A 16,823-nucleotide genomic window follows, 5' to 3' on the forward strand; every position below is an offset into this window, starting at 1 on the left:
GAGGTGAAATATAAGCTGGTTTAAGGTGGGGTGGGGGTGGGAATGGTGGTGGGACAAGTAGAGCTGGATAGAGGGCCAGTGATAGGTGGAGATAGCCAAAAGCTGTCATAGACAAAAGATAAAGAGGTGTTGAAGGTGGTGATATTATCTAAGGAATGTGCTAATAGGTGACATTAAGGGTAGAAAGCAGGACAAGCAAGGTACAGGTAGCCCTAGTGGGAGTGGGGTGGAGTGAAGTAATCGAATTAGGCTAAAAGGTAGAGATATAAAACAATGGATGGAAACACATTTAAAAATAATGGAAATAGGTGGGAAAAGAAAAATCTATATAAATTATTTTTAAATGTATTTCCATCCATTGTTTTATCTCTACCTTTTAGCCTTTTTCAAGTCCTTCACCCACCCCAGCCCCACCAGGGCTATCTATACCTTGCTTGTCCTGCTTTCTACTCTTAATTAGTACATTCCTTAGATAATATCACCACCTTCAACACCTCTTTGTCCATTTGTCTATGACATCTTTTGGCTATCTCCACCAATCACTGGCCCTCTATCCAGCTCCAAACCGCCCCCCCCCCCCCCCACCCCAACCACTTAAGCCAGCTTATATTTCGCCTCTTTTCTATTTTTACTTAGTTCTGTTGAAGAGTCATACAGACTCGAAACGTTAACTGTGTTCCTCTCCGTAGGCGCTGCCAGACCGGCTGAGTTTTTCCAGGTATTTTTATTTTTGTTTTGGATTTCCAGCATCCGCAGTTCTTTGCTTTTAATCAATACCCTCTACCTGTTTATCCTCAAGCCTTAGCAGTAAAATTAACATACATTAACATTGGCCAACATTTATCCTTCAAACCAGAGTTTCTCAGCTGTACGTACATGAGAAGGTTTTGAGGATTCTGCCAAAAATTGGCAATAGAAACCTTCATTTCATCTGTTGTCCTGATCTGTCGCCCTGCTGGCCAATAATCTTCGGCTAATACGCACTTCTGAGTTATATTTGGCCAATCTATTTGTTTGGCTTATTTGTGCTTTGGATAACAATGCAAAGCTAATCAGCACAGTGATTACAGGTAAGTTTAGGAGAGGTTGTTGTGGTTCAGACCTGGCTAGGGCAGGACAATCTGTGCAGGGAGGGATATACGGGGGCTAGGCCAATAGGGAGTGCACTGAAAATATCCTCAGCAGCATCAAAAATGTAAGAGGTTTTCCTCCATTCATTCAGTAAGGAGCTGCAGCCAGTAGAAATTACCCACAGCAATAATAGAATCACTAAAGGAGAGCTTCATCTTTCTTACACCCACTTACATTGTTGGGCGCCAGGACAGGAGTTTTAGGCTTAGTTCAGGTCATATCCTGTGTTAGTTTGTGTCTGATTTGACAAAAGTAGAAAAATAAAATTGCTTCTAATTTCTAGTTTAGTGTATGATTAGGTTTTAAATCATTTGTAATGAACAGTCTTTACAAATATGTATGAATATATCTAAAATTATACTAATCATTCCTCATTCAAAAATATAACTCTAAATCTTGTTGATTATCCCAACACTGATGCATTATCGCAAGATTGTTTCCCAAATTGCCTGCTACTTTAAGTTAATCAAGCTCTAAACAGCAGTGTGCTGAAATCTAGCATACTGAGTAACCAAAGAGGAACATTTCAATTGTACAAAACCACTATGTCCAGCGATGCATATTTTTAAGAAACCCCTTCATCCGATTGACAGGATACAAAGGCTCATCATTCACCATCTACAAGGTACAAGTCAGAGTGCGATAGAATATTGTCTACTTGCCTGGATGAGTACAGCTCCAACAACACTTACAAAGCTCAACACAGATAAAATAATTGTGGCAGGGAGTCCAGAAGGAAAAATATTGAGAAACCAATGGCTCAGTCAACACACTAATCTGATTCTTTTGTGATTTATCTCACAGCTACTGTATATGTAGGGCATTATGTCAGATTGGTGACCATGTCTCCCCATATTGCAACAACGACTGCCCTTCAAAACACTTTGATGACTGAAACATTTTGAGATGTCCTGAGGTTGTGTGAAATGCCATATAATTGCAAGTTCATTTTTTTTTAATAAATCAGTTTACATGGCTTTAGAGAATTGCTTCATTACTTCATTAACAGCTAAATTCACAACATGGCCTGTATATGTGTAAGCAGCCTCATGAGTATATAAGTTCAAAGCCTGTTTCCTTCAATACAGATCAGCAGCTGATTGTCACTTAGTAAGAAAGCATCCAAATGAGTAAAGAGGAGGGATATCCATCACTATCAATTTACAGATAGTTTAAAAGAGTTATGAGGGGTGCCAGTATCATTCCCCTTCTTCCCAGTTTGTTGTCTCAAGGAACGTGCCAGAAAAAGTTGTTTGGCTGACATTTGTTTTTGTTTTATTTGTGTAAAAGCATCCAATGCGATCAGGTAAACATAACCTTCAGTGATCACGATGAAAATGAGCTAATCCACTTCTTTGGACTATCAACTGTTGTTTGATTACATTTTTGTGAAGCATCTTGGTGCATTTTACTATATGAAAAGTGCTGTATAAATGTAAGTTGTCACTGAGGTGATTGACTGCCATGTTTGCCTGCAAAAAGTAGGAATAATTCCTTGCACGAGGAGTTTTTGGGGTGATGGTGGCAGATGTTATGTAGCTCTTCACGAATTTCAGTCTTCTGCTGAATTAATAACATTTTATGAAGCTGCCTTCCGTCTTTGTATATTTTTGTTGAGATGATGAGTCGCTGATTACTTCAGGGAGTTGTTTTACTAGAGTTTTCTGAGTTAGGACCATGCAGAGGAGTTTCATTAAACAAGTGCAGATTAAATGACAAGAACACTGAGTTAGTGAATGTTTCCCTCTGATGTGAATTTGCCTTCTGAACCATTAGGTCTGTAACTCTTTCCCCTGGTGATATTCTGTATACTCATTACATTGTTAAATAAGAGCTACAGAATGAGATCAACCAAAAAAATGTGCAAATTAATCATATTTCTTTCTTAAATATCACCCTACATAGCAAAGCAGGGCTGTCATTGGGAAAAGGCAGGGGTGTGGGATTTATAGCTCCTTCAAAGAGCTGGCATGTGCAGGATGGGCCCGATGACCTCCTTCTGCACCATATGAATCTTGAAGTACTCAGTTGCAGAGGAAAAACATAGTTTGGAGTTTACTCTTTGTGTGCTATCAAAGATGAGCTTACTTCAGATTTTTGAAAGTCATTTGAATGCTTCCTGGATATCCCCCATTTTACAGTTACTTGGAGCTTCTCTCTACTAAAATGCAATTTAATACCAGGCCATTCAATATGTGGCAAAATCAAGACTCCTGACAGTCAGCTGCAAACTGTAACAAGGAGCCATTTGAAGCAGCTGATGGGAGGCCAGGGCAGCTGTTAATTGGGCAAACCTTCTGAAGAATAGAAAGTTGCAGGAAGGCCCGGTTTACTGTCCAACTGCTAGAAACACAAGCGGAAGGCCACAGGGAGAGGAGGGAGGCAATTTCTAGGACTGACAACAACCTCATTCTGCCATTCCTAAATTACCGGATAAGGAGTAAAATGCAGGTTAGACCTGTTCCCAACCAGACTGATTACTTCAGATGCATGAGCCTTGCGATGCACACCCCAAGAAGGTCCAAGGCTCCTAGAACCCCAGATGGCTGTCAGTAAAACTCAGCAGCAATCCATTAATTTACTCCTTCCCCAAAGGAATTGCTTAAATGAATATATTATATATAATAGATGCTTAATGAATAATAGATTAAGATGCCACAGGTATGAAACAAAGCACAAGGGCAACGGGGCAGCACTGTGCTAAAGTGATCCGGCAATCTTCATGTGACGCACAAATGACTTGAGGCTGTGATGAGTACTTTTCATTGATTAAACTAAAAGAAACCCAGTTAGATGGGAGTAGATGGTATTTAAGACTGAGCATGATATTGCAGGCTCTGTTATCATCATTGGAGGTCTTAGAGGAAATTGTTCATAACTTGCATTTACAGGTATTCTACCTTTTATTTAACATAACATTAACTGCGTACAATATTGACTCATCACAAGGCTCTACATAGAACTATCTCGCTCCATGCTCTGTTGTCATGTGATCCTACATCACTGATAATGTAGACTGTTGGCAGAACCTTGCCCTTGGATGGCGGGTGGGCCCCACCGGCTCGGCGCTGGGCGGGCAGCCGATCCCCACCACTGAAACGGGGCCTGCCGCCATTTTAAGTGGGCAGGTCAATTAAGGCCTGCCCAGCGGCTTCCTGTGCAGGGGGGGGGGGGAAGAGATTCCCCATCTGTCAAAGTGCGCTGTTTCGCACATGCGCACGAAAGAGCTCACTACTCCCTGAGGCAAAGTCTTGTCTCAGGGAGATTACTGACTGTGGTAAAAACTTTAAAAATAGAAACATTAAAAAATTATTAACATGTCCCCCTCATGTGACAATGTCACACAACATGGGACATGTTAATAAAGCACACATAAACTTTATTATTTTTGTGCAAAACGGACATGAAACTTCATCCCGCCAGTGGGTGAAGTTTCATGAATAATCTAGAGACCGCTGGGGCTCCTGGCCTGCCCGCCAGCCTTAAGGTTGGCCGGGCAGGTCTTTAAGTACTTTAACTAGCCTGTCAATGACAGGTCGGCAGGTGGACAGCTGATTTCGCTCTCCGTCTGCCTTCCTAAAAATTTAAATGGCCCAGGATGATGTCGGGGATTCCTCCCAACATCATCCCGCACCATTTTTCCATTGCGACTGGGCCCCGCCCCCAAATCCCCGAGGGGAAAATCCTGGCCTATGTATTTACATATTTAACATTGACCCTTTATACCACACAGGCAAAACTGGCTTGAGAGTGTCTGCTATGTAGATGGGGGTGTGTTGAAATGCAATAGCTCGGATACACACTAGAAGCCAGGGTGAATTAATGTCTGCTGCATCAGTCTTTCTGGTTCAGGAGATGATTCTTCACTTCTGTTCTTCCATTGCAATGTTATGCATTGTTGCAGAGCAAAATTATGGAGCCTAAAGCAGATAACAATTATTCATGAAACCCTGTGATGTGCCCTGATTCGTTGAGACAGCTGGAGCACTATTTTAAGATCTGATGTTCTGTGCTAATTTCAGTTATTACATTTATTCTACCTGTGCTCTGCTTCTGTCTATAATTATTTTTACAAGAGTATCATGCACTATGACTGCAGAGGGTAACAGAGCTCCCAGGTACTTAAATGTGGACTTCTAGCTTGAAACACTCTATAGATGTTCACGGATGTTGAATGTAAACTATACTCTAAATGTAGGAGAATATTAACATGCCTTTTTCTCCTCTTTTCAGAGGTGTCTATAAAAGTGCAAGTCTTTGATAACGGTGACCTCTCACCTCTGGTGGAGGCTGCGGTTAACGTTTACACAAACCAGTCCTGGTTGGCCGCAGGAACCACCGATAAGGATGGAGTGGCGCTGATTACATTACAGTACCGCCTGGGAACATGGCTGATTGTCTCTGCTGCAAAATCTGGCTTTGTGACAAATTCCGCTCCATGGCATGCCAACAAAACACCACGTAAGTAAGACAGTGTCTGCAAAAGTAATAAAATTCTTTTGAGTTTTTTTTTATTAAATGTATGCTATTTGCTGGTAATGGAAACTATCTAGATGTAACATCATGTGTGGACACACTTTGAGCTTCTGATATGTTCAGGCTCATGTTTATTGGTGAAATTCGCCCATACAGTGATTATCTATTTTAGAGAGGCTACCAGGGTTACAAATTTTGGCAATGCAAGTTTTAATAGAGAATTGACTTCTGAGATAGAGTTAAAGGAGCATGTTGCATTATCCTGGTTAGAGAAGATATAGAATCGTTTCCTGGAGAAATATAAGATAGCTTGTGGTAAAACTTGCCCTACCAGCAGAGTTTGCATCATTCCCCGTGTGAGAAGTATGGTCGTGACTTTCACAAAATATCCAAAAGTGGTTTAAAAAACTCATTTGGGGAATGTGTACTTTGTGAGCACAAACCTCACTTTCTATTGTCACAATTTATCACATGTAAATTGCTTGTGTCAAAATGTCCAGTCAATTTTGCTATATTATCTATCAACCAGAATGTACTTGTGGGCTGTAGATGTAGCTTTGTGGAGTGAGTTATTGAAATCTGCCTCCAAATTAACCCCATCGCCAACTTGTACATAAAAGAATATATTCAAGAACTGACAAATAGGCCATGCCACAGACAGTTTGCTAATGATTTATTTGATCAGACTTTACACAAGTGTATCATTGCTTATCTCTATTTAAAAACATTTGTAAAATGACAGGAAAGTGATTTTTACCAGGACGACACTGCCCCATTAAAGGTGTATTACTAAGGCAGATTAGAAGGAAAGCTATCTCTTCTCTCTAATCCACCTGGCCTGTGAATGAAATATGATGCAATTTTAAAGGCAACTCTTCTCTATACTTAACCCATGTTATACCTGATCTGACTATACTTGATACAGTTCCAAGAAAAATCAAGGAAAGTTTAAGCTGCAGAACTAATGTATGTGAAATTTGCGTTGCTAATATAGGAAAGCAAGTACTTATAATAATAATTCTGTGGGCATACTGGATATTGTAAACCTGGAACAATGACTTTCAGAAAGGAGACATCAGTAAAGACACAAAGGGTTTGGCAGCACACAGCTTGTGCCGGGTGTAAAACGGCACAATGTAGATCATATGCCCAATATTTAGTTCCATTTAAGTCGAAGTATAATGGTGGCAGTTATGATACCATTTGCTTTGCATTCTTGTCCAAGCATAATTTTACCTCCTTCAGCATCTTGGCACAAATCCTTAGGTTTGTTTCCAGTTTAAACAGCTGTCATCAGATAGTTCTTGTTGAATCTGCTGTAGAAATGCTGCTGTCCAATTGTCCAATGCCCAGCACTTGCCAGAAGACCTGCATTTAGGCTGGCTCAGTTCAGGCCACTCTTACCTCTGTGTTGCAAAGTTCTAGGCTTGAGCGCCAGAAGACCTGAGCCCATGCTGCACTAGATGAGATGCTAAATCACAGGAATGACGCTGTGATCCCGCATTGCCTGCAGTGAGCTGCACTTGACAAGTATCGAGATGGAGGATGAGAGGGATGGCAGACTCCAATGCCCCTCCCCTGCTTAGCACAGGTGACTGTACTGATGTCATTTCACAATAAATAACTTAGAAAAGAAAAAGGATTTAAAAGGCATTGTTTTCAGCTTCAAAGAAATAGAAGAGCCAGAACACTTTTATTTCAGTGTTGTTTATCTTTCCTTTTGAAGAGAGTAAATTGGGTCATCCCAGTGAACATTTGGCAAATAAAAAAGGTTTGCTAAACAATTTTTGGTGAAAAGTGGTGATTTTTTTTTTGCTCCATTATATATAGCGTGCAATGTATTATGGCTTTTAATGCAATCTAATGATTCTGATAAAAAAATATGAAGTGCCTAACCTTAAGATAAAAGCAAAAAACTGCGGATGCTGGAAATCCAAAACAAAAATAAAAATACCTGGAAAAATTCAGCAGGTCTGATAGCATCTGCAGAGAAGAACACAGTTAACATTTCGAGTCCTTATGACTCTTCAACAGAACTAAGGAAAAAAAGAAAAGAGGTGAAATATAAGCTGGTTTAAGGGGGGGTGGGACAGGTAGAGCTGGATAGAGGGCCAGTGATAGGTGGAGATGGCCAAAAGATGTCATAGACAGAACAATAAAGAAGTGTTGAAGATGGTGATATTATCTAAAGAATGTGCTGTTAGGTGACATTAAGGGTAGAAAGGTACAGATAGCCCAATGGGGGTGGGGTGGGGGGAAGGGATCGAAATAGGCTAAAAGGTAGAGATAAAACAATGGATGGAAATACATTTAAAAATAATGGAAATAGGGGGGAAAAGAAAAATCTATATAAATTATTGGATAAAAGGGGGATCGGAAAGGGGGTGGTGATGGAGGAGAGAGTTCATGATCTAAAATTGTTGAACTCAATATTCAATCCAGAAGGTTGTAAAGTGCCTAGTTAGAAGATGAGGTGCTGTTCCTCCAGTTTGCGTTGAGCTTCATTGGAACAATGCAGCAGGCCAAGGACGGACATGTGGGCATGAGAGCAGGGTGGAGTGTTGAAATGACAGGTGACAGGGAGGCCTGGGTCATGCTTGCGGACAGACCGAAGGTGTTCCGCAAAGCGGTCACCTAGTCTTCATTTGGTCTCTCCAATGTAGAGGAAACCGCATTGGGAGCAACGAATGTAGTAGACTAAATTGAGGGAAGTGCAAGTGAAATGCTGCTTCACTTGAAAGGAGTGTTTGGGCCCTTGGACGGTGAGGAGAGGGGAAGGAAAGGGGCAGGTGTTGCACCTTCTGCGGTTGCATGGGAAGGCGCTGTGGGAGGGGGTTGAGGTGTAGGGGGTGATGGAGGAGTGGACCAGGGTGTCCCGGAGGGAACGATCCCTGTGGAATGCCGCCAGGGGAGTGAAGGGAAGATGTGTTTGGTGGTGGCATCATGCTGGAGTTGGCGGAAATGGCGGAGGATGATCCTTTGAATGCGGAGGCTGGTGGGGAGATAAGTGAGGACAAGGGGGACCCTACAATGGTTCTGGGAGGGAGAGGAAGGTGTGAGGGCGGATGCGCGGGAAATGGGCCGGACACGGTTGAGGGCCCTGTCAACCACGGTGGGTGGAAAACCTCGGTTACGGAAGAAGGAAGATATGTCAGAGGAACTGTTTTTGAAAGTGGTATCATCAGAACAGATGTGACGGAGGCGAAGTAACTGAGAGAATGGGATGGAGTCCTTACAGGAAGCGGGGTGTGAGGAGCTGTAGTCGAGATAGCTGTGGGAGTCGGTAGGCTTGTAATGAATATTGGTGGACAGTCTATCAGCAGAAATTGAGACAAAGAGGTCAAGGAAGGGAAGGGAAGTGTCAGAGATGGACCATGTGAAAATGATGGAGGGGTGGAAATTGGAAGCAAAATTAATAAATTTTTCCAGGTCCGGGCGAGAGCATGTTGCAGTCATTCGATGTACCAGAGAAAGAGTTGTGGGAGGGGGCTGGAGTCGGACTGGAACAAGGAATGTTCCACATACCCCATAATTGTTGTGGGTCATGATTTCATCAGAATCCTTTGCTGGCATTACAATTCAATAGGTAGGGCACCTCAACCAACAATTATACAAGTAGGCCATAGAAACTAACCCTTTTCCATACTTGGTGTTTTTTGCAGTAGTGATTGCACAGAGCTTGCATCCTTCCTGATTTTCCTCAGTAATGCATCAACTCCAGACTGACACATCAAAATCAAAAGAGAAAGTGAAAATATTGGATTACCAGCTGTGATTTATATCCAGATGTGTTATTTCCCTTTGAAGTGAAAGTTTAACTATTTAGATCCTATCTAAATATTGTGGCTGCTCTGGGGATTGTACTTGAGCTGTGCACCTATTCTAACAGAGTTCTATTGTGTCTTTGAATATGTAAATCCAGGGACGATCATGTTTGGTGTCTGGTGAATAACATTAATTGGAATAAGGATCCTCATTCTGTTTTATCCATCTTGAGTGAAAGTGGATTTAGAGCACTTGACTGGATTTGTGCCAAGAGTAATGAGGTTTTGTGGTGAGGTACAAGCCAGAGGCCTTCAAGTGTCACATTTGCTTTTAGATTTCAAAGCAAGCTTAAGTTTGTATGTTCAGTTTCAAGACAGTACCATGGCAGACCTATGAAAGTGAATGGCACAGACACAAGGCATAAGCATTGGACCAAGTAATATGAGAAAAAATTCCATTTTCACTAAACTCTCTCTTTGTGAATGCTAAAAGTGTGGTGTTAACTCTTTCCTTAACTTCACAAAGAAAGATTTCTTCTGAAGGTCAAATTTAAACAAATATCAATGGTGCCATGCATAGATTCCAAGCAGATTATTCACGTGATGCATTATGTCTTCAAATAGAGAAACAGACGATAGAGAAAAGAGGGAAACTTGCTAATGAATGCTTAGTTTCTACAAATGCATAGATACCTTCTTTATGCTTGGCTTTTGCCTCTGCCCTTAAGTCTAACTTCCTCTTTGGTCATAAGTAGAACAAATAGTAAGGATGTTTTATAGAGATGCCATTTTGAATGCTTCTCTATTACAGAGGAAGTCATAAATCATCTCAATCAGAGTTACAGCATCTTTGATTATCTGCGACAGAGGCCAGTGTGTTAATTGATTGGTAGAGAAGTGACTGTCATTTCAGCGGGCTTCATTCTCTTTCAGTAAACAATGCTGTGAGTCTGGTGTATGAATAAGTGAGAAAAAATTAGGATTTATACCAGAATTGCATGGATTCCCTGGATCAAAATCCATAGATGTTTACTTGGGATCATAACTTCATCAACTGAGATTCTGAGAGCTACTGATACTGAACTGAATTTTTCTAGCACTATAGGGATGGGCTGGGAGATGGCAAAATAGCAGTGGGCGGTACGTCAGTTGTCTTCTCGCTGCCATGCCATCTTGCCAGCAATAGGAAACGTGGTAAATAGCTCACCCAGCTGGAGCTCAATTGAGCCACTTAAATGACCAATTGAGGGCCTCTTCCCCCCTCCTCTGGCATTTTACCGGTTGTTGGGGAGCCGTCTGGCGGCCTTCCAGCAGGCTCTGGGGAAGGGTGGGCCTCCTTTTTGGGAATTCTTTGGCCCACAGAGGGGTCCCCAGAGGTAATGGCTACCCCTGTGGCAATGGTGCCCCCTACCTTAGTGACTTCCTTTCTGCCCCTTCACTGGGGCCAGTCAGACAGGCTTGGTGCCCCTTGACCTCACTTATTTGACTCAGAGATTGCATGGCCAATGATGTGCCCTCATCTTGCACATGCAGCCCCAGAAGCGGCCACTGCTAGAGGTGGGACTGCTGAGCTGCCAGTTCTGTGATTGGGCTGGCAGCTCTTGGTGACTGGCTGCCATCTTTAATAGGGGCAACAGCCCCTTAATTGGCTGAAGCATTGTTGTTCCCTGCTTTTGGCCCTGGTGGTGGGACCCCTGTTACCTATGTCAAATTCAGCCCACTGTTTCAGAATTGAGGTTTAGATCTTTGATTATATGGAACGGTCATGGGGGCAAGGGAAATTAATTTTAATTCTGCATTAAACACAAGATGAAGAGCGAGGATCAAGATTTGTCATGGGGCTTGGGAATTGCAAAAGATGCAGCACTTCTATTGGGATCAATCATTCTTCATTTTTGTGTTTATTTTGAGGATTACAGCTCTGTGTGCAGTGGTAATACTTATATGCCAGTGTCTAGCTATGCAACTTTTCTCTTCATTTTGGCCCTCAGTTTAGTATCCACTTATCTCTAAGCATCCATTAAGCCCAATTGATTGTGGGATGTTGTCAGAGTTGAGATTGTGTTGTTTTTTTGTTCACTGCCTGTCCATCATGTTATTAGCTATTTGGGAGTGGAAGAACTGTATTACAGCATTTCCAAACAAAGTGACTCTCAAGATCCTAGAATTTGGATGGAGTTACTGGTCCTAACTGGTTATTTAGTCTCTGGAATTCACTTCCCAGAGAGCTCTTGAGGCTGGCTCACTGAATTTATTCAAGGCTGAATTAGATAGATTTTTGATAGACAAGGGAGTCGCGGATTGTAAGGGACAGACAGAGAAGTGGAGTTCAGACCACAACCAGATCAGCTTTGACCTTATTGAATGGCAGAGCAGGCTCAAAGTGCTGAATGGTTTACTCCTGCTCCTATGTTCCCATGGCCGTATGAATAGTTCCTCCTTTCTGTTGGAGATGCCAAGTTGCCAATCAGCTGCCCAACACAACTGAAACCAGGAGCTCATTCTCTGGGGAGTCAGTAGCAGAGACCGCTGTCCCATCAGGTGAGAGTCACCCTTGAGCACATTACTGATGGGAATGGTGAACCTCAACAGAAATTGGTGATCAGGACTGGTATAAAATGTTCAAAATCAGTCTGTCACTAATGGAATGATTGTGGAGTCATAACTTACCTAACACCTCGTCATATCTCTGAGGAACGGCTCAAAGCAATCTTACGAGATGAGTTACTTTGAAGCATAGTGAGTAGATATGTAGATGAATAACTAGCTGGTGCAAATATTATTAGCACATTCTACTCATGAATAGCTAATTAAGAATATGCATAGGTTTCATTTCCTAGGCTTGTTTGGTTTGACCAAGTGTTATTGCCCAATTTGCAGAACCATAAACCTTGAACATTTCCATTCCACCTGGCCATTGTGAACACTGGCATTACTTCAAATCGTCATACTGCGTCTGAGTTTAATGGAGACCACACAGGGGAGATGAATGACTCAGAAACATATCACCTTTCATTTGTACACGCACAGGAACTCTTCAGCCAGAGGCTGAATTTCTAAACAGATTGCATCCTGGTACAAAGTTGATCTGTAATTGGAGTGGGTCCCATTCCGGCATCAATCTAACTATTTAGAAGGGATGTAAGCCTGTTTGAGAATACTGTGAATGAGCTAGCAGAGAAAGATGACCAATTTCCATTTGCCTTATTGCCACCAACGGCCTTCAACCAAGGAGGTTTGAGGGCTGCTTTTTTGGCAGTATCAAACTCCCTAGATAGCATTAATAGTGTCTCCAGTGAGCTAACCGGGGACTTAATGAGCTGCATAGTGTTTTGTGTGACATAGGATCTATTTCCAATTTCATGCTGCCAGTGTAGGGTCTTGCCCACTGGGATCCCATATTGGAAAAGTGTTTGTGCAGTCCATAATTTTTCATGTGCTAGTGAACAGTATTGTGATGCTGGACCAGAGGCTGGAATAAGAAGAGGAGGACATTGTAAATGAAGTACAAAGAACCTCGGTCAGACCCCATCTGGAGTACTGCATCCATCTCAGGAAGGATGTATTGGCCTTGGAAGGGTGCAGGACAGGTTCACCAGAATGAGCCCAGGGCTTAGAGGATTAGTTTATGAGGATAAGTTACATTGAGTATAGGAGATTGAGAGGTGATCATATTGAGGTGTTTAAAATGCAAAAATGATTTTATAGGGTAGATATGGAGAAACATATGGAGATATGGTGGGTGAATTGAGACAACGGGATGTAATCTTATATCCCAAAGATTGAACACATACTGCCAGCTATTGGCCTGGATCTTCTGGTCTCAAAAGCAGTAAACACTGAGATGTTTGCCGCTACTGAGGGCCTCAGTGGGATTGGAAATTCCGGGGAGCCAATTTACACTCAAACCCGGAACTTCCAGTTTGTCAGAAATGGCATCGTGGGTAACCCTGCTGATGGTCCTGCCGGGAACTGTCAGCATGTAAACTTCGGCTGTTTGTCCAGTACTCAAGCACATTTTTATGCCCTGATTTATTTAGAACAGACAGAGTAAATCCTGTTTAGGAATGCAGCTCTTTAAATCAGTGTCAAAGCACTCTGCAACCCCACAACTGCTGACTCTGCTTAACCTCCCTCCACTGAATCTGCTCAGTTCTCTCGCATCACCCCTTTACTACATGCACCCTGGGTGCTGTTCATCACTCCACCCCCCTCTAGAAATTCCAACAGTGCTCGATGCCCCTCCTGCACCCCCAGCACTGCTTGCGCCCTGCCTCCCAAGCACCTCCAGCACTGTTCACCACCAATGCCACACTCCCACACACACTCAGCTCTGCTCACACCCCTCACATCTCCCCCACACCAAACCACCCCCCCCCCGACTGCCATGAATCCCCAGCTGTGCTCCCTTCCCACCCCCATTGCCTTGCACCACTACCCCCCCCCCCTGTGCCTTGGCACCATTGGCTTTCCTCTGACATGGGTTGGACTAAGGAGCTGGTGATTTTGAATAGTGATCCAGGGATGTGGGTGGGCTGCCTGGAGGCAGGGGTTTTGAGCAGCGCTAGGCACGCGGGGAGGGTTGTCAGTAGTGCTGATGTTGGTGGGGGAGCGCGGTGAAGAATTAAAAACAGATGACAGATACATTTAAAAACACTGGAAGTCACTGAACTGAAGGCAGACCTGATGAGGTGCATCTTCAATTCATGACATGAAAGGGGCATGGCATCACTGCACCTTGCCTCTGGGGCTCACAACTCACCTTGTTGAAGTACCACGCTGCAGCTGGGCCAGGGAGGTCCTAAGGCTCTAATGCAAAAGGATAAGGCCACAGTTTTGAATGTGGTCAGCAGCTAGCTCATTCACAGTATTCTCAAACAGGCTTACACCACAAATAAGTGGTTAGATTGATGCCAGAATAGGACCCGCTCCAATTACAGATCAACTTTGCACTGAGCATGCCTCTGACAGGAAGATCCTCAGCATCCTTGAGTTGGAAAATCACAAATAGTATTTACCAAATTTCCAGAATGCATTATTGCTGGGCAATGTTCAGTGCTGGTAGAATGGATTCAGAAGGGTCTTTTATTTTCACCATAATTTTTTTTTTATACAGAGTGCACTATTTTGTCCCAATTGTCAAACCCAAATATACCTTTACAAATGTGTTGCCTCTGTGTGTAGGCAATTTTACAAAAGGATGCTTCAAAAGGTATTTTGCTTTTAAAATGCACAGTGTTCAATTTACATCTGCTCCCATGGTGTATAACATGCCCAGTTTAGGGGTATACCAGGGTGTTCTCAGTTGATACTTGGAGGCATGCAAGGGGAGTGGGCAGCTCATTGGCACACTGCACACTTGCAGAGTGGATGTATTTGCTGTGTGTTTAATGTCAAATTTAAATTAAATTGATCAGGAACCCTGTTGGCTTTTAGGTGAAGGCTGATAGAAGCGGCTGAGGGAAGCAAAAGAATGTTAGCTCATTGGGATTGAAGCCTGGATGTAAGACTGGCGAAGGAAGGCAACAGCCTTCCAGCCCTTCACAAACAACGTCCTGTGTGAGCTACAAGTGAACCAGGAAGAGCCTGCTGGAGCATGTGCTGATAACGAGAACATTAAAATGCTGCACTTCATGGCTCAGTATGGTCTTTAAATTTATGAAGAGGAACAGGCTGAATGTACAGAGCCATTCAAGAGCTGGTCAAGCACTGTTATCACATGGACATCATGAGATTTTTATCTCTCAGGAAGCAAGAAGATTAGAGTGAATACTGATGCACCAAAAAAGAAAATTGTGAGCCAGTGAGCTACAAACTGCCCATGAACAAATTAACATTACCTTCCTGTGTTTAATGATGATAAGCAGAGGCTGATAGAAAATTATCTCCCAGTGTTATTGTGAAATACAACATGAAAGGGGGGATTACTGGAGAGCTGATGTTGGAATAGGCCAAGATGGGTCTGACAACAGCTGAGAGGAGACATATTAATCATTTACCTCTCTTGGCACCTAGACTCCAGTCAAACTCCTGTGAAGTGTTTTATGGTGAACAAACGTAATGGGTGGGATTTTCCACTCCTGTCAGTGGTTGGTATCGTTGCTGGCGGGTCCAGAAAATCCTGACCAATCGCTGTGGCTTCTTTAGCCAAGAGATGCCATAGTGAATTATGGTTGCCAGCCCTCCAGGATTTCCCTTGAGTTCCCAGGAATGAAAATCTATTCACCAAGGCACTGCTGTGGCAATAATATGAAGAGGAGCAGGGGAGTTCACCTCCTATCCTGATCAAAATAAACAAATATTTGGATGTGCAGTACTTTGCGACAACCTGAGGCTCTAAAAGGCACGAAATGATTCAAATCTGTTTGTTTATTCCTTGGGATTAGTCCTGGCAATGTGCCTTCAATCTAGTATACTGTATTCGTTGATCACAATGCGATCCAGTCTATAATGGGAAGAGCAATTATAGATTGGGTAATCACATCCAAATATTTGCTTATATTGATCAGGATAGGAGGTGAACTCCCCTGCTCTTCTTCATATTATTGCCATGGCAGTGCCTTGGTGGATGCTGAAAGGATGTTTCTCCCTCTGAGAGAGACAAGAGATATGGGACACAGTTTAAAAATAAGAGGTCTCCCGTTTAAGACGGAGACCAAGGATCATGAGTCTGTGAATTCTCTTTCCCAGAGAGCGGTGGAGGTAGGGTCATTTAATATTTTTAAGGCAAAGGTAGATAGATTCTTGACTAACAAGAAAGTCAAAGGGTACAGGGGGGTAGGCAGGAAAGTGGAGTTGAGGGCACAATCACATCAGATCTTACAAATGGTGAAGCAGGCTCAAAGGGCCAAGTGAACACTGCTATCAAATGGCCTACTATTTCTCCTAATTTGTATCTATATATGTTCATATGTTAACTCTGTTTTTCTTTCCAAAGTGGCTGCCTGGTCTGCTGATTATTTTCAGCATTTTTGATTTTATTTCAGATTTCCAGCATCAGCATTATTTTGCTTTTGAAGCTATGTTGAATCTTCTTATAAGACACTGGCTTGGTCTCAATAGGAGCTTTGTGTGTAATACTGGATACCACACCTTTAGAAGGATGTGAAGGCCATAGAGAGCAGAAAAAAAATATTAAAATGATTCCAGAGGTGAGGGACTTCAGTTACGAGTATAGATTGGAGAAGCTGGGGCAGTTCTCCTTAGATAAGAGAAGAGAAGGTTGAGAGGAGATTTGATAGCAGTGTTCAAAAGCAAGAGGTTTCTGGACAGCGTAGATGGAGAGGAACTATCCCCATTGGCATAACAGTCGAGAACCAGAGGGCACAGATTTAAGGCGATTGACAAAAGAGCCAAAGGTGACTTACTCACTCAGCGAGTGGCTACAATCTGGAATGCACTGTTTGACAACTTAGTGGAGGCAGATTCAATTGTGATTTTAAAAAGGGAATT

At 42.7% G+C, this 16,823-nt stretch overlaps 1 protein-coding gene across 1 annotated transcript in view; it reads left to right on the forward strand.

The window, feature by feature from the left end:
* fam171a2a (family with sequence similarity 171 member A2a) overlaps positions 1-16,823 on the forward strand; it is a 274,253-nt gene that overhangs the window by 102,303 nt on the left and 155,127 nt on the right. Inside the window, exon 2 of the mRNA XM_041173473.1 lies at positions 5,365-5,592. Within this exon, the coding sequence (XP_041029407.1) occupies positions 5,365-5,592 (228 nt within the window). The remainder of the gene's footprint in view (positions 1-5,364; positions 5,593-16,823) is intronic.

The sequence above is a fragment of the Carcharodon carcharias genome, chromosome 23 (assembly GCF_017639515.1).
Source record: "Carcharodon carcharias isolate sCarCar2 chromosome 23, sCarCar2.pri, whole genome shotgun sequence".
Lineage (NCBI taxonomy): Eukaryota > Metazoa > Chordata > Chondrichthyes > Lamniformes > Lamnidae > Carcharodon > Carcharodon carcharias.